Source organism: Carcharodon carcharias, chromosome 13, assembly GCF_017639515.1.
Source record: "Carcharodon carcharias isolate sCarCar2 chromosome 13, sCarCar2.pri, whole genome shotgun sequence".
Lineage (NCBI taxonomy): Eukaryota > Metazoa > Chordata > Chondrichthyes > Lamniformes > Lamnidae > Carcharodon > Carcharodon carcharias.
Genome location: NC_054479.1, coordinates 134,327,207 through 134,345,492, shown reverse-complemented (window position 1 = coordinate 134,345,492; position 18,286 = coordinate 134,327,207). Strand labels below are relative to the sequence as shown.

The window sequence follows — 18,286 nt, the reverse complement described above, 5'->3', positions numbered from 1 at the left end:
GGAGATAATTACCCCAAAAAATGTAATTGATTTTTGTAAGGTGATACCACAGAGGCAGCACCTCTGCTCTGAGACTGAAGGCTGTGGGTTCAAGCCTTGCTGTAGGGTTTTAGCATTTAATATAGGATAACATTTCAGCACAAGACTGAGGGACTGCTACACTGTCACAGGTATGGTCACTTAATCTGAGTCTGTCTGCTTCATTAGATATAAAAATAGTTCCGTGGTACTCTTTGGAAAAAGAGCAGAAGAGTTGTATTGGTTAAGGTTTATCCCAAAACTACCAAAACAAGAATAACCAGTCGCTGTGTTTGTGGCACTTTGCTGTGCAGAAGGTAACTGCTTCTTGCCTGTGTAACAGTAGTGACTGCCCTGTAAAAGTAGTTCATTGGCTGCAGAGCACTTTGGGTCATGCTGAGAATGTGAAAGAGGTTTGATGAATGCAAGTTTTTATTTTATATAATGTCCATTGACAATACTGCATCAGCCAAGGAGTCGGGGATGCTTAGAGGGAAACGGACCCACATCAGGACTCTCAGCAAGAAGTCAATATTACAGCAAAGCTTATTTACTCAGAAAACAGCATGATTAAGTAGCGCACTACAGCAAACAGTCTACAGAATCTATTTAGAAAGAGCCTTTACAAACTACAGCAAACGGAACTCATGACTGAAATTCTCCCTACCAAAGCAGAGTGATTTCTGCAGCCAAGTGCAATAAGTGGAGGGTAATTACATAATACAGATTGTATGTGTGTGTTAACTCAATCCCAGTCATTTAACAGCAGCGCCGTCTCCAGTCATGATTAACAGGGGGAATTACCTTATTCTCCATTCTGGCCTGGGATAATGGTGTTACTTTTTGCAGCCTCGCAGCAGCGCTGCTCGAATGTAAATGAGGTGGGAAGGCTGCCTCCTGAGGAACTACAGCTGCTTCCACACTGGAGTCCGTGGGACACTTGCCCAAGTGGCTACAGCTGCTGCTTGGATTTCAGGCAGAGAAGAGCACTTTCAATGTAAATCACAGAATCATTACAGCACAGAAGGAGGCCAATTGACTATTGTGCCTGTGCAGGCTCTTTGGAAGAGCTATCCAATTAGTCCCAATCTCCCCGCCTTTTCCTCGTAGCCCTGTAAATGTTTTCCTTTGGGTTTGTTAAAGCTTTCCCGGATGCTCGCTGCTCCTGGAGAACCAGATTCCTTTAACCCATTTATTTTCCACTAATGTCAGCAATAATAATTTCCTGTTCCAGATATTGTTTGGTAGAAAGCAGCAAATTATTATTCAGAAATGGCTTCTCTCAGCACCGAAACAGTTCAAGATCTGAATCAAAAACTGCCTGTAAACTGAATACTTTGTTTGTTAAAGGACAAACACCTTGCAATTTCAAGGCAGTAATCTAATCTCAGTGTTGAAGTGTGATGATTAGACACTGCTCAGAGTCCACTATTGGATTCCTACTAGAGCTCAGATTAGACTGTAATCCTTGTATTCACATCCAGCCATTTACATAGTGTGTGTGCAGTGTATATACAGACCATTTGGCTCAACTAGCCCATGCCAATGTTTATGCTTCGCACAAATCTCCTCTCAACCCTTTTTATCTAACTATCAGCATATATTTACATTCTTTTCACCCTCATGTATTTAACTAGCAGCACCTTAAATGTGTTTATGCTATTCCCCTCAATTACTGAACGTGGTCACAAGTTCCGCATTGTAACCACTCTTTGGGTGAAGGAATTTCTCCTGAATTCCTTATTGGATGAATTAGCGCCTATATTATATTTATGGCACCTAGTTTTGGTCTCTCCCTGACCCCCTCTCACCCCCATCAAGTGGATACATTACCCCATCAAACACGTTTGTGTTCTTAAATACTTTGATTGGGTTACCCCCCATCCTTCACCTTTGTAGAGAAAAGAGCCCCAGCTATAGTTATTCCCTAATTGTTCCGCCTTATATAGCACTCAGCACCTCTTGACTCGCAAGCAGTGCGATTGTTGGAGCTGCCAGTTTGTGTGCTACATTGGAACCTGGTGTGCCCCATTGGTTGCTGACATTAATCTATATATTAGGCTTGGATGTAAGTGGATCGGACTGTAACAGTGTTAGGGAAAAATTACCTGTCATTTATGTTTATTTTTTTGAATGCAAATAACATTTCCAGTGTATAAAGCCAGAATTCTACATTATTAATGTTTGAGAAGGCTGGAGGAAGGGTTTTGTTTTCTTTGGCATGGAGCAGCCATTAAAAATGCACTTTGAGGGCAGTAAACACTGAACCTGTGGTAAGGTGCCTGCCAAGAACGCATCAGAGTAAAAACATCCCCATAGCCGCACGTTTGTCTCAGCGGGTCAAGTACTAGCTCGCTACTGAGCAGCAGAGTCAAAAAAGTTTCCAGCCTTCATCGGGGTAAGTGCAGAGTTGGCTGAATCTGAAAGAGGTGATTAACTGTACTTGAGGGTAAAGGGAGAGAGAGATTATTTCCTTTGGCAGATGAACCTGTAACAAGGTTGGGGTTGAGTATTGCTGAAAAGAGGAGAGACATGTTGCCCAAGCTTTCCGTCTTGAACTCATCAGGACAAATGCAAGAATGCCAAATTTCAAAGGCTAACATAAGACAGCTTGCAGCTCTGGAACTGATCTCAGCAGGAGTCAGGGCCTTCGGCAGGTGACATAGAAAGAGGGTTGGAAATTGGAAAAAAAAACAACATAGGACTTTGGAGCAGGAGTAGGCCATTCGGCTCTTCGAGCCTGCTCTGCCATTCAATAAAATCATGGCTGATCTGGTTGTGACCTCAATTCCACTTTCCTGTCTGCCCCCCATAACCCTTGGCTCCCTTGTCTTAACAAAAATCTGTCTACCTTAGCCTTGAATAAATTAAATGACTCAGCCTCCACTGCTCTCTGAGGAAGAAAATTCCACATTGTAACAGCCCTCTGAGAGAAAAAAATTCTCCTCATTTCCGTCTTAAAAGGGAGACCTCTTATTCTTAAACTGTGTCCCCTAGTTCTCATCTCCCCCACAAGTGGAAACATCCTCTGGGTATCTACCCTATCAAGTTTCCTCAAGATCTTATATATTTCAATAAGATCAATAAGATTCATGCTTCTAAACTCCGATGGATATAGGCCCAACATGTTGGACCTTTCTTCATGGGCTGAGCTCTTCATCCCAGGAATGAGTCAAGTGAACCTTTTCTGAACTCCTCCTAATGCAATTATATCTTTTTTCAAATAAGGAGCCCAAAACTGTACACAGTATTCCAGATGTGGCCTCACCAATGCCCTGTACAGCTGCAGTAAAACTCCCTACTTTTATATTCCACTCCCCTTTCAATAAACACCAATATTCCACTTGCCTTCCTAATCAGTTACTGTACCTGCAAGCTAACTTTTTGTGATTCATGTACCAGAACACCCTCTGTACCACTGAGTTTTACAATCTCTCTCCATTTAAATAGTATAACACTTTTCTATTCTTCCTGCCAAAGAGGACAAATTCACATTTTCCCACATTATACTCCATCTTCCAAATTTTTGCCCACTCATTTAACTTGTCTATATCCCTTTGCAGACTCTACCTCTTCCTGACAACTCACTTTCCTACCTATCTTTGTGCCATGGGCAAATTTAGCTACCTGCATCCAAATCATTGATGTAGATTGTAAATAGTTGAGGACCCAGCACTGATCCCAGTGGCACTCCACTAATTACAGTTCACCAGCCTGAAAAAGATCAGCTTATCCCTACTCTGTTTCCTGTTAGCTGACCAATCCTTTATTCATGCCAATTTGTTACCCCCTACACCATGAGCTCCTGTCTAGTAACTTGATGTAACCAGAATTACAGAAACAGGCCTTTCGGCCCAACTGGTCTATGCCAGTATTTATACTCCACATGAACCTACTTCATTTACACCTATCAGCATATATTTCTATGCCTTTTTCCCTCATGTATTTGTCTAGCTTTCCCTCAAATGCATCTATGCTAACTGCCTCAGCTACGCCAGCTGGTAGGAAGTTCCACACACTAACCACTTTCTTTGTAAGGAGGTCGAAGGCCGCCTTAGTTCTGTAAGTGCTGCTGGTAATATTAATGGACTCCGTCCCGACTAATATTTATCCCTCAAGAAACATCATTAAAAACTGACTATCTAATCATTTATCCTAATATCAGGTGGGATCTTGCTGTGCACTGATTGGCTGCCCTATTTCTCTACATTACAACATGTGATTATACTTCAAAAGAACCTTATTGGCTGTAAAGCATGGTGGGGCATCTTAAGACCACGAAAGGCACTAGATAAATGCAAGTTCTTTTTCTCTTTGAATATGGCAAAAAATCTTTCCATTCTGCCACTGAGTTGTGAAAGTAATATGTGTTCATAGTGTTCAGTGTTTCACAACTGTACAGAGAATATATGGGACAAATTGCCCTTTGAGAAGATTGAGACCTGAACGCAGTGGGAACTTATATGCTTTAGAAGGCACTTGTGTTTTATTAAGGGCACATTATTGGGAGTGGGGTTGGGGGGGTGGTCAGAGAGGGTCAATTAAAGAAAAAGTATTTGAAATAACAAAAGACACCTGAACCTATTTCTTCAAATGATGTTCGGTGTACCCTCTTACTCAAATTTAAGCTTTGCTATAATTGTTTAAAAACTGATTCAAAATAATAAGAGTTTTCCATTTCGCTTGATCCAGGGACAAGAACCCTTTTGTTAATTGGTTTAGCCTTGCCTGTAACTCTTTCACATTTCAGGTAGACATGCTGATATATTTTCCACTGTCTGCTAACGTGAATGAATATGGGTAAAGCCAATGCCCCCACCCCAGTGTACACTGGGAAATGTTTGTTGTAGCTCACGTTAAGCAGCTGGTTGAAAATATCCCCATTCCACTGTGAGTCCTGTCAATTTGTGCTATTAGCGATGCTGATTTTTAAAAACCTGCCTTTGGGAGGTGTGGTGCACACAGATGTTGGCTGCAGACAGGCGACTGGAGAAAATCAAACTGTCGTGCTCTGCTGTTGTCACTGGTATCAGGTACATCCTGGGTTTAGATATTAATTTTAAGATTGATTTTTTTTTTTGCCCTCTCAGATTAAACAACATATCCACTCTCACCCTCGGTTAGTGTGGTATCTTGGTTATCCCTGATCACGCTCCTCAGACGAGGTTGAGCAGTGACTGAAAGGATCCATTACCCTTGGTCCCGCCTCACGCCACCCCCATATTTTGTCTCCCTCTTTCTCCAACCCGTCCTTCCCTCCTCTCCTGATGACCCAGAAGAGACTGGATCGTGAGTTCCGCCTGTGCAAACGAGAATCTAACAGCCTCGATGGCAGGTGGCTGATCTGAAGCTGGAACCTGAGCAGCTACTGACATTAATCGTTCCAGTGACGATCCTGTCTGCTTGGTAGAAATCTGTGGTGATGTATGCCTACTCCTCCCTGCCGACAGTCCTGCAGCAACATCTGCCTCGCAGTATCCCCCCCAACATCATGGCAACACGCTGGAGATGTCCTGACACCACTAGCACCCTGCAGCTTAGTCCAATAACAAAATGGAGTCACTCCACATGATGCAATTTTGCTTCATTTCATGTCAAGTTGTTCATTGTGCTGTGTTTACACAGCTGCAAGGCTCACTGTGGGATTTAAATGAGGACTCGGTGTCGAGTGCATTTTTCCAAGATGGGTTTCATTTTGAATAAAACCCATGCTATCGACCCCAGCATTTGTTTTTGTGTGTCTGTGAGTGAGTGTGTGTCTGTGGCTCTGTGGCTGTGTGTCTGTGTCTGTGAGTGAGTGTGTGTCTGTGAGTGAGTGTGTGTCTGTGTGTGTGTGTGTCTGTGAGTGAGTGTGTGTCTATGGCTATGTGTCTGTGGCTGTGTGTGTGTCTGTGAGTGAGTGTGTGTCTGTGAGTGAGTGTGTGTCTGTGAGTGTGTGTGTGTGTCTGTGAGTGTGTGTGTGTGTCTGTGAGTGTGTGTGTGTCTGTGAGTGAGTGAGTGTGTGTCTGTGGCTGTGGCTGTGTGTGTGTGGCTGTGTGTGTGGGGCTGTGTGTGTGGGGCTGTGTGTGTGGGGCTGTGTGTGTGGGGCTGTGTGTGTGGGGCTGTGTGTGTGGGGCTGTGTGTGTGTGTGGCTGTGTGTGTGGGGCTGTGTGTGTGTGGGGCTGTGTGTGTGTGGGGCTGTGTGTGTGTGGGGCTGTGTGTGTGTGGGGCTGTGTGTGTGTGGGGCTGTGTGTGTGTGGGGCTGTGAGTGAATGTGTGGCTGTGTGTCTGTGGCTGTGTGTGTGTGTGTGGCTGTGAGTGAATGTGTGTCTGTGTGTCTGTGGCTGTGTGTGTGAGTGTGTCTGTGTGTGAGTGTGTGGCTGTGAGTGAGTGTGTGGCTGTGTGTGTGTGTGTGTGTGTGTGTGTGTGTGTGTCTGTCTGTCTGTCTGTCTGTCTGTCTGTCTGTCTGTCTGTCTGTCTGTCTGTCTGTCTGTGAGTGTGTGTGTGTGTGTGGCTGTGAGTGAATGTGTGGCTGTGTGTCTGTGGCTGTGTGTGTGAGTGTGTGTCTGTGTGTGAGTGTGTGAGTGTGTGTCTGTGAGTGAGTGTGTGTCTGTGAGTGAGTGTGTGTCTGTGAGTGAGTGTGTGGCTGTGTGTGTGTCTGTGGCTGTGTGTGTGTGTGTGTGTGTGGCTGTCTGTGAGTGAGTGTGTGTCTGTCTGAGTGTTTGTGTAACATTTTCCCCATACATGTTAAATGTCTGTAAATATATGCATACAATATGTCTAAGTACTCACAATGCTCATTTTAAAAGGAGTTCTCTATGCAATCTCTTCCCAAGTCCAAAATGAGAAGAAACCAGTGATGTCCCCATGTGAACTTGTTCTATGCAATTCAGAGTTTAATAACAAGGGAATAACTTAATTAAGATTTAAAATAACATGTTCAGCTGTTCAGTCTCGAGTAATGTTAACCTAACCCACTCAAGCAAGCAAGTAGGAAAGTGACTGGATCACACCTTATACCTTTCCCTGCCTCGCCCGACCCAGTTTGGTTCCTGAAGTGAAGTGAGAGTGATCACCCCGCGAGGATCTGCCTCGTCACGATAGTTGGCATCTTATTTTCTGTCATGCGTCCCTGTATCCCAGTGCTGTGTGGACCAGTGCACTCTCATACAGAACACCCTGGATCTTCAGAATCACATTCTTTTTTGACATAGCAGCTGCTGTCAGAAGGAGTACAGCACTCTTGACCCTGAATCTGCCTTATCTCCAAGTTAAGTGCATTGAAAAACCATAGCCCTTTATAATTGGCTTAAAATCCACTTCGCATTACTGAAAAAACCAGAAGCAGGGTGATAAAGGTTTAACAGCCGATGTACGAGCCAGCTTTGATTGACACAGCCTGGTTGAACATAGCCACTTGATTATGGAGACTTATAATTAGTCATGGTATGTTGCTTTAAGTGGATGATGGTTTTTGAGGTGTTAAATGATTAATTGTTTTTAGCACAACAACATTCTCGAATTTTTATCTTACCTGGCCTTGATAAGGATTAGACATTAATATGGATTTATGCACAACGCTAGTGGGAATGCTCAGTATATCAGCGAGAGACTGGAGAATAAGCTTCTGAACAGAATTTTTAAAAATCGAGGGCTTAAATTTTCATATTACAATGGGATTATTTTATTTATTCACAGCTCTTGCAGCAAGCGACCTCTACAAGTAACCTGGGCGCATTCAGTGGCATTCAACAGATGGCGGGTAAGTCGAAGCAACCCCACTTTGTTTTTGTTCTGTAAGTCAACCGTTCGCCCAATTTCTCATTTTAATGTTTATGCCTTTGAAACACGCCACCTAGACACATTTTCACAGTACACAAGACCGCTGCTATTGTAGTAACTTGGCCGTCCTTCATTGTGGTGGCAACTGTACACATGGCCAAAGCAGAATGGCAGCATACTACATCCACTGGTTTAAAAAGCAGTTACATTCCCAATGCCAGAATACCAAGGCAACATTAGTGTCTTTTGAGAACAAGATACATATCCATCTCTGGTTGGTTTGTTACCTGCCTCCAAAACCATTACCAACCAAGAGGTAAGCAAGGGATGGGGTAATGGGGTTTGAGTTCTAAAGTTAGCTTTGTTACTGTCAAGGATTTGCTGAATACCTCAGTATCATTAGTAACTACCACCTCCAAAACATGAAACACAAAAGCAAAGCAGAAGCGTAATGGGTTTTTCGTTTTAAAAAAAAAAAGCACTCACCTGGTCCAGAAACACACAGATGCTGACCCTAGTTCTGGAATAGTGAGTGAACTTCACTGCTTGTGATTTTATTAATGATTACTGTCTTGTGTCACAGAGAAATCAGTTTAAAACAAATCGGTCTGGGTTAAATATGTTAGAATAATTTAAGAGATTTGATTACCAAGAGGGGTCAACGTCGTGTTTTTATATTGATAGAAAGGCACCAATCACTCAAGGGATTGGGTAAACACGTTGTGGGCTCATTTATTTAGACTTGGCACATCAGAACTGATAAACATGGATAGAAAGCTTGAACACACCGGAGCTATGCTGTGTTCTGCTCACAGGCAAAAGTTATACTCAAGATAGATCACATGACACACTTCTTATCGAGTGATGGCATGTTGCTATCCCTTAAAGACATATTTTAACATCCCACTTGCTTTTTCAGATACTTTTCCCCTTTCCTTCCAAAGTGGTAAAACTACTTACAACACATGTTCATGTTTAGTTACCATTATATGAGTGTATATAACTGAGGAATCTATGAGTCTTAAAAGTGTAGAGGTAATCTGCTAGTACACCCAGATCTTATAATGGTAACTTTGTCTGGAGGTGGCTTTAATTGCTCTCAGTGACCTGTGGGATTGTCATTCTTGGGTGTTGTTCTGGTTGCTTTTGGGATCTTGTCCTCGATGCAATAGGACTGCACGATGATTGAGGATCAGGAATGGATCTGATTTGTCCTTGATTACGCCTCACCGTTGCAGCTTTGTGTGTAATGACTTCACAGGACCTTGGCTCTGAACAAATACTTGTCCCCTCCGCTGGCTGCCACGTACCTTCTGTGGGATCCTGGATGCGAGCTTGTCCTTCCAACTGTAAACTTGGCAAATCAGTACGTGCATTTTTATCATGCACCTTGGTCACCCTCCCGTCCAGTTTTAAAAGTTGCTCTCTAGTTTCTGAGAGAGTAGAGTGGGCAAATGTAGGTAAATTGTTATGCACTGCTCTGCCAGACATGGACTCCGCCATTGATGGAATAGTTGAATTTAAAGGTATTGCGATCAGATGTAACATTGCAATGTGTAGCTCTTGCTTGGCCTGTCTACGTTTGAGAATTAGAGATTTCACCTCGTGAATTATTCATTCAACTAAGCCGTTGGATCTAGGGTAATGAGGAGAAGAAGTAGTGCGATCGATATTTCACTTCTCTCACATATCTTGAAATGGCTTATCAATAAGTTGCAGACCATTATCCCTCTGGACACACCAAATAAATTGAGAACAGCACTTAGAGTATGCGCAACAGTTGTGCTTGACGTATTCTGCGATTGACGAATATTGGGGTACTTTGTAAAGTAGTTGACAATGACAATGAAGTCAGTGCCATGGACATGAAAGAGGTCGGATATGATTTTGGACCAAGGATGGGTAGGAACTTCACGTGGAAACAGTGGTTCTTTGTGCTTATTTGGCATATGTTCTTGACGATGACTTCAATGTCATTGTTCATACCCGGCCAATAGGCTGTCTCTCTTGTGAGCCTTCTCATCCAACCTATGCCCATGTGTGAGTGATGAAGTTGTTGAAGAATATCAAACCACAAAGCTTCCGGTATGATGACCTGCATACCTTTAAAAATGACTCCCCATGAGATGCGCAGCTCGTCCCAGCAAAGCCAAAATGGCCTCACGTGTTCATGGACGTCCTTGAATGATGGTTTTACACAGTTTCTGTAGTTCAGAATCTTTCATTGTTTCTTCTTGCAGCTGCTGACATTTACGTTGTGCAAAAGGTACCAGATGAATTGATGGACTAGCATTCTCCTGCAAGCGTGACATTGCAGCTCCCTTGGGACTGCCAATTCTGTTAAAACATTCTGGATATTTTGATGTTAGGTCATGTACTGAGGTGATGGGGTAATTTTTGACATTGATCTGTCTTGTTATGTCCGACTATTTCCATGCATCGTCACTAGTGCACGATCACCATGCCAGAGGGCCTTTAGTCTCCACGATGTAGAACGTATGATACCCAGATGGATTGATTGTACTTGCGTTCCAGGACAATGGATCCTGGACATGGACTAAGTGAGCCGTTGTACACCGAATGCTGTGCTGTAGTAGGTTTCACCATGACCTTCCATGTCTGTGGTTACTTGTCTTTTAGAATCCGCAGAGGTTGGGTATTGACACTTGCCCCTGTGTCAATCTTGGCCAATAATTAATAGTTACAAACTTTCTTTGGGTAGATAACTCGGATCCTGGTAAACACTTCGGATGGTGTGATGGTATTTATGTTTTCCATGCGATTGACGGTGTGAAACCTGTGTTCACTGTTACTCACCTCATCGTGCACATCATCGTCATTTTCTGGTTTGTCAGTCACCTCATGGATATGTTTCTTACAGGGTACCGGATAGGCATTCTTATTGCTTGAAGGTACCCATTATGTATGGTCTGTTTGGATCAGTGCACGGCTCTTTGTAGCTGCACCAGCCTTTGCTCTAGTGCACTGCCACTGCCAATGGCCCTTTCTGCCACATGCCTAGCAGTATTGATGGAAAGCTGGGCATTTCCCTGGTGTATGATGTGGGTGTTCTGGTGAGTTTGTCAACATTTGGGGTTGTAGTTAGGTTGTGAGCTTCATCGACCTGCGAGGATCACTTCATACTTACGTCCGTCCTTGAATAGTTCTTCAATGCTATACATTTTGGGTTTGTCTAGCAGGTCTTTCTGGAACGCTTCCATGGGATTGGATGCAATCATCAACTCAACAATTGCTAGCTCTGCATTTGAAAAATCACAGTACGTACCCTTTTCTCTGCATCTGCTGATGAAGTGGTCTATGGATTCTGTAGGCTGTTGCCGAAATGACATGAATGCTAGGCGATGAATATGGCATTTTAACCTGATTCTGAACCGGTCTTCTAGTATAGCCCATAGCTTTTGTGGATCCTTTAGCTTTCCTGTTGTTAACCCTGTGTAGGCCTTCATTCTCTATCGCTAGGCAATTTTTTTTGGCTTGTTTGTTTGGTTCAGACACACTTGAATCAAGAAATCATAGCTCTGTACATAGTTTAAAGATTTTTGAATTCAGTTAGCAGGTCAGCTGCATCCCAATTTTCAAACCAGGGGATTTAATGGACATTCTGGCAAGACCCCTTTGACCTTCCTTGTTTTATTCAGTTTATAGTTCAGCAACTCCCGAAGCCACCCGTTATAAACACAACGTTCTCTGGCCCAATTTTTATGATGGTTTTGTTTTATTTTTTCCTTTTGTTTGACTCTCCTGTGCTCGCTATAGATCCGGCCCACACCCTGGTCACTCGCCTTTCCTGACTGAGCTAACCCGGTACTGGTCCTCTCGGCACTGTCCAACTCCCCACGAGGGATCCATCTGCTTACTGGTCTTTACTTGAGCACCATCCTGGCCTGTGTCTTCAAAACTTTACTGTGTAGTCACCATGCTGCGATTTCAACACTCTCCGATGCTGCAAACTTATTGCAGTCTGACCAAAACGTCAAGGGTTGTCTGGTGCCATGTAGCACAATCTAAGGTTGTTCACCATATCGCACCTCTGCTTAGTCTTGCTACCCGGCTGTTTGACCACTGCTGAACACATGTCGTACTTTTATAATGATATAAAGGCACCCAATCACTCAGAGGGGATTGGATAAACACATTGTGGGTTTGTTTATTTAGACTAGGCACGTGAGAATGTGTATACAGGGATAGAAAACTTAAAGACACCAGAGAGAGTGCAGAGGAGATTTACCAGGATGTTGCCTGGGTTGGAGAGTTTTAGTTATGAGGAGAGATTGGATAGACTGGGGTTATTTTCCCTGGAGCACAGGAGATTGAGAGGGGACATGATTGAGGTGTATAAAATGATGAGGGGCATAGATACGGTAGACAGGAAAGAACTTTTCCCCTTGGTGGAGGGATCAATAACCAGGGGCATAGATTTAAGGTAAGGGGCAGGAGGTTTAGAGGGGATGTAATGAAGAATTTTTTCACCCAGAGGGTGGTGGGAATTTGGAACTCACTGCCTGAAAGAGTGGGTAGAGGCAGAAACCCTCATAACATTTAAGAAGCATTTGGAAGCGCATTTGCGATGCCATGGCATACAAGGCTAGTGCTGGAAAATGGGATTAGAATAGTTAAGTATTTGTTTGACCAGCTCAGACTCAATGGGCCGAAGGGCCTTTTTCTGTGCTGTAGACCTCTATGACTCTATAGCAATGCTGTGTTCAGCTCATATGCAAAAATTGAAACAGACTGGATCTCATGACAAACCTCTTCTAGTGATGGCATGCTGCTATCCCTTAAAGGCATACTATGGCGGTCAACACTGGAGCATGTCACAGAAATAAACTTGGTTAGAATGCAGGCTGATAGACCCGATGATCCCTCTGGACACTCCATTTAATATGTGAACGGAGCGATAAACTGTTCTCCCTAAGACAAAGGGGTCCTCTTCTTCACAAAAGCAAGGATCCCTCTTTCAGGATGAAGTACCTGGAAGTGCTGGTTGATAAAAAATACATGGCTCCCATTAGGGAATGTTAAGTGGATTGTTTGCTACCTGATATCATTTTAATAATTTTATGGTCTCACAGCTGCTGCAAATACTGATACTGCAAACACAATGCCCATTTAATCTGTGATCACCCAGAGGGCAAGTAACACCGACACCATTAAATCCTGCGTATGCATGCATACACACTAGCAATTGTTTCCCTTGGCTATCTGTGATTATATCACCATTTAGTGCAGTTCAACAACAGAAATAGGAGCAGAAGTGGGCCATATAGCCCCTCAAGCCTGCACCTTTGTTCAATAAAACCATGGCTGATCTCTCTCTCTCTCTGCTGCTTTCCCTCCTTATCCACATCTCCTTTTATTCAAGTGATGCCCAAAAATCTATCCGTCCCACAACCTGAATATATTCAGTGATAGAGCACCCACAGCGCTCTGGGATAGAGAATTCCAGAGACTCATGACCCTCTGAAATTTCTCCTCACCTCTGTCCTTAAAGGTTATTCTGAGATAACGATTCCCAGTTCTGGGTTCTCAGCAATTACTCCATCGAGCGATCTGAAAGTTTTATGTATTTCAATGAGATCACTTCTCATTCTTCTAAGCTCCATGGAGTATAGGAAACTCCATCTCTTCTTGTAGGAAAATCTCCTTATCTCAAGACTCAGTCTAGCAAACCTTTATGCAAATCCTCTTAGGGACAAGGTTACCCTCCCTTGGATGTGGAGACCAAAAATGTACACAGTACCAATGTTCCGTCTAATTTTTGTTTGCTGTGTGTAGCCTGCAGCACAGTGCATTCCCTTTAAGATTGCTACGCGGCTACACATGTGAGCATCTTAAAGGGATTGTTGCTTGTGCCCATTCTTATTGCTCCCTACAAAGCACATTCCAAATGCTGCACAGCTTAGAGGGAACAATGCACAATACTCCAGGTGTGGCCTCACCAAAGCTTTCTACAGTTGCAGCAAGACGTCCTTACCCTTGTACTGCAAACCCCTTGCAATAAAGGCTAATCTCCATGTTATCTCTGGTTTTCCCAGTGGAGTTTCATGCACAATGTGCTTATTAATAGTGACCTGGTGGCAGTGGGGGAGGGGAGGGCAGTGGTGGGAGGGGTGTTCAGATTTTAGCTGTCGGCCAGCCAATCACAACCTCTCAGTGCCCCAGGAGCCCTGGTTGAGTTTGAGGGATGATCCTCATTGTTATGTGTCTCAATATCTTGGTTTCTCCTGCACTGCTTTGCTGCTCCTCTGAAGACATTATCAGTTTAGTTATTAATGAACCAGTGTAGCTGGAAGGGTGAGCGACTGAAGCCTGATACTTTTCAGGCGCAATGCTGCATACTGATAATTACCATGATGATGCTTCATGGTGCTTGTCGGGTATGTCTACTCACAGCACCTCTAGTCAGTGGCATTCCCAAATTAGCAGGCGTATCAGAACATATTACTGAGTCAAACTCCAATTTAAACCATCGAATTTCAAACATAGAAACAAAAGCCTGAGAAATGTGGCGTGACCCACGTGGACATTAAACCATTTCAGCAGACTTTGCCATGTAAATTAAAGCTATTGAGGGAACTTAATTGCCTTAGATCTGTATTAACTGAGTCTGTTAGATAGTATTTCACCTAAGACCATTTATGAATTAAAGGACCGTTTTAAACTCTAGGCTGATGCTCCTGTGCAGCACTGAGGGAATGCTGCACTATCAGAGGTGCCATCTTTCAGATGAGACATTAAACCAAGACCCCGTGTGCCCCCTCAGGTGGACGTAAAAGATCCCACGGCACTATTTTTAAGGAGAGTTGGGGAGTTATCCTCGTTATCCTAGCCAATATTTATCCCTTGATCAACATCTCACTTGCAGATTACCTGGTCGTTATTACATTGCTGTTTGTAGGAGCTTGCTGTGTGCAAAGTGGCTGCTGTGTTTCCTAAATCACAACAGTGGCTACATTTAAGAGTACTTAATTAGCTGCAAAGCATTTTGGGGTGTCCTGTGATTATGCAAGGTGCTATACAAATGCAAGGTATTTTCCCCACAGCATAAGGAGATTTAGGATGGTATTAGGGCTTTTTAAAAGATTGTTGGTGCCTCCGCCCTTTTTTTAATGTGGAGTTTCTGTAGTGGGCTTTTTAAAAGGTTTGAAATGATTATTGCCCCTTTGTTGCCCCCTGCTTAGAAACACAGAAACAGAAGCAGACCATTCAGCCCCTCAAGCCTCTTCTGCCATTTAGTAGGGTCATGATCGATCTGCATCTTTACTTCACCTGTCCACATTGGTCCGTAATCCTTACTATCCTGGCTGGACAAAGGTCTATTAATCTCAGTTTTGAATTTTTCAATTGAAACCACCCCCCCCCCACCACAAACCTCAACAACATTTTTAGGGGAGAGATTTCCAATAGCCTTTGTGTGAAGAAATGCTTCCCGAACGGCCAAGCTCAGATTTCAAGGCCATGCTCCCTTGTTCTGGGCCGTCAGGTTTTGAGTGAGGTGGTGTGGGGGCTTTTAACAAGTTGAGTGACAGAAATCAGAAATCCTGCTTTTGCCAAGTCAGTCAGGTATATGATTGTGAGACGCGCATCCCCCCTCCTGGCACAGCTGAGGCCTGAGCCATATCATGAATCTCTGGCGTGGGCACCATAATAGACCCTGTGAGAGTCGTCCATCTGTCACTTTTTAACTGTTGGTGATTGGCAGCCACTTCTAACATCTGACATCTGTTCCCACTTATTGATATGCAGATTTATGCTAATCATTGTGCACAGTAAGAGGAGAAATTATCTAAGGTGAACATTAAATTAAATTTACATGGCCTTATCATTGTAAATAAAATCAAAAGTTTCAGGTAAGAATGAATAGTTGGCTGTGTGGGATTTCGATGCTGAGTTTAAGAGGAGAAACAGAGCAGAATTTTATATATGGCAGAAACGAACCTGTGTTAAATATTAATTGGGAGCAGTAAGGTTTAAATCAAATTCCCTGCAGTTTTGCTGTCCTCCTCCTCCTCTGAGTGCGAGTCATCAGCAGCTCACTTGTGTGGCCATTTCCCAGATGTGAGTGTAGTGAGTGGGTCTGTTAAATCATGAAAGGAAGCTCTGGGTCATACATGCATCTTCCAACAGGGTGAGGGAGAAGCCTTGGCTGATTTTTGTTTTGCACTCCCAACCTTGGGAGCAACAGAGCCAATTGTTATAGTCTAGCTAACTCAGCCTTGAACTTGGGAGCTTCCTGCACTTTAAAGCTCAGTATCACTCCTGCGAATGCAGCCATCCCACACGCCTTCAGCTGGAGCTAATGAAATCTTGGTGTTTCATGCACAGAGCTCTTGTATTATTGCACAGCACTCCCTCCATGGCCTGGCATTCAATCCGCCCTCAGCTTCACCCCACCCTATCTCCAAAGCTCCCCCTAACCTTATATTCCCACCGAACTCTCTGCTCATTCAGGCTGCAGCCTATTTTGTATCCGCCTCCTTTAGCCCCACCAATGGTGGGTGTGCTTTCAGTCTCCTAATTTCAGCAAAATAATCTTGACCAATCTTTCTGTCCTTTCCTTGTTGTCTATCTTCTACATGCCTATATGCAAAATGCTTTGGGGCTTTTTTTTTTAACATTAACAGTACAATATAAATGCAAGTTGCTACCCTCATAGCCAATCAGTGGGTTGTGAAACCTGATTCCTATATGTTGTTGGGCCTCTCACAACTGAGCCGTGGCAGAGAGGTGGGGTAGAGACGGTGTCGTAGCGGCTATGTCACTGGACTAGTAATCCAGAGGCCCAGGCTAATGCCCTGGGACGTGGGTTCAAATCGCTGGCATGTACGGAGCACCTTATCGCATTTAAATTCAGCTAATAAATTTGGAATATAAAGCTAGTCTCACTAATGGTGACCAAGACAGCTATCATCAGTTGTTGTAAAATTCCCATCCTTGGTTCACAAATATAAGGAAAGTTCCTTGCCTGGTCAGGCCGACATGTGACTCCAGATTCACAGCCGTGTGGGTTGACTCTTAATAGCCCTTTGAAATGGTCTAGCAAGCCGCCACTCGGGTAAAGGGCAGTTAGGGATGGGAAATAAGTGTTGACCTTGCCAGTGATGCCCACATCCCAAGAAAGAATGGAAAAAAGACTGACTTCTTGACAAGGGAAACAGACTCTGTAGTCATTCTAAATTTGCCATATTGGAACAAAGTAAAATTCTGGGCAAATATTTGGATAAAGTGGCAATAACTATTTACTATTATTTACCAAATTCATAATGAAAATAGAAAGTATATTTAGAAATTACCATAGTTAATATAATTTTGGATTATGTACTCAAAAGGAGGTGATAAGCTGGTGGGACAGAGATATGCTTCTGACTACAGGGATGGTAGGCCAGTGAGGACTATTATGAAAGTTTAGGAACAAGAAATGGCTAATAGGCCCAATAATTCCACTCCTTCACAGATCAACCCCGCCGCCTCATTGCATCCCTCTAGAAACATATCCATTTGGCCCTTGAACCCGCTGCTCCAATGTTCTCTGGTAGCTTATTCAACAACTCTATTACCCTGCTGACTCTTAACTTCCTAAATATAAATCTCCATACCTTTCATTATAGCAAACAATTTGGTTCAAGCACTTTTGTCAGTTCGCTCCATAATGTTGCAAACTTGTACCAAGTTTCTTGGAAGCCTCCTTCCCATTGCCTAGGCTAATTGGTGGAAACATGAGAATGAAAATGGGTTTGCCTAACCTGTCACCATTACTCCTCTCCTGCACTACTTAAGCTTCGGTGCATTGTACCATGCATTAGAAATGCATGGGGCTGATAACATTGATTTACAATGCATCATCTCTTGCCCTGCGGCCAGGAAACCTGGAACACCTTTCCTCCTTTACTCTTCCTTTCTTGCTTCGAGCCCTGTAAAACTCAAGCTTTATCACCACCCACCCACTATTCCTTGGTTTGTTTTGTTCTCTCTCTTGCTTTTCACAACCCTTGTATTGCTCTCCATGTGGACTCTGGTCCTTCACATTGGTTTCAAAAAGAAAAATGGGGAGAGTTTATTTAAGGATGTGGAGTTTGTGCAGGAACTTGGTTCAGCCGTAATTGGAGCATTGATTGCAGTCTGGGTATCGCAAAATAGGAAGGATATTGGAGCCTTGAAAAGTAGGTGATGAACATTCACTTAAAGTGATACTAGGAATGAGAAGTTAGAAGCATGAAGAAAGAATTGGAAACTTGGGCCGTTTTTCACCAGAAAATAAATGATTAAGCAGGGTCTGAAAGGAGATTTTTTAAATTTCTGGAATATTTTAAAAGGGCAAACAGTAAAAATGTGTTTCTACTGGTGAAAAATAAACACTGTTAGTACTAGAATGATGAAAGGTGAAGTTGGAAGAATCTTTTCACACAAGAGTTATTAGAACAGGAGTACATTATCACAGTCAGCTCATTTAAAATGAAGTTGGTAAGTTTTTAAAAAGAAAACTTGT

At 43.2% G+C, this 18,286-nt stretch overlaps 1 protein-coding gene across 16 annotated transcripts in view; it reads left to right on the top strand.

The window, feature by feature from the left end:
- Positions 1-18,286, top strand: part of celf2 (cugbp, Elav-like family member 2) — a 522,862-nt gene that overhangs the window by 475,604 nt on the left and 28,972 nt on the right. For all 16 annotated transcript variants that reach the window (XM_041203230.1, XM_041203243.1, XM_041203244.1 and 13 more), the window contains one exon: positions 7,696-7,759. In XM_041203230.1, the coding sequence (XP_041059164.1) occupies positions 7,696-7,759 (64 nt within the window). The remainder of the gene's footprint in view (positions 1-7,695; positions 7,760-18,286) is intronic.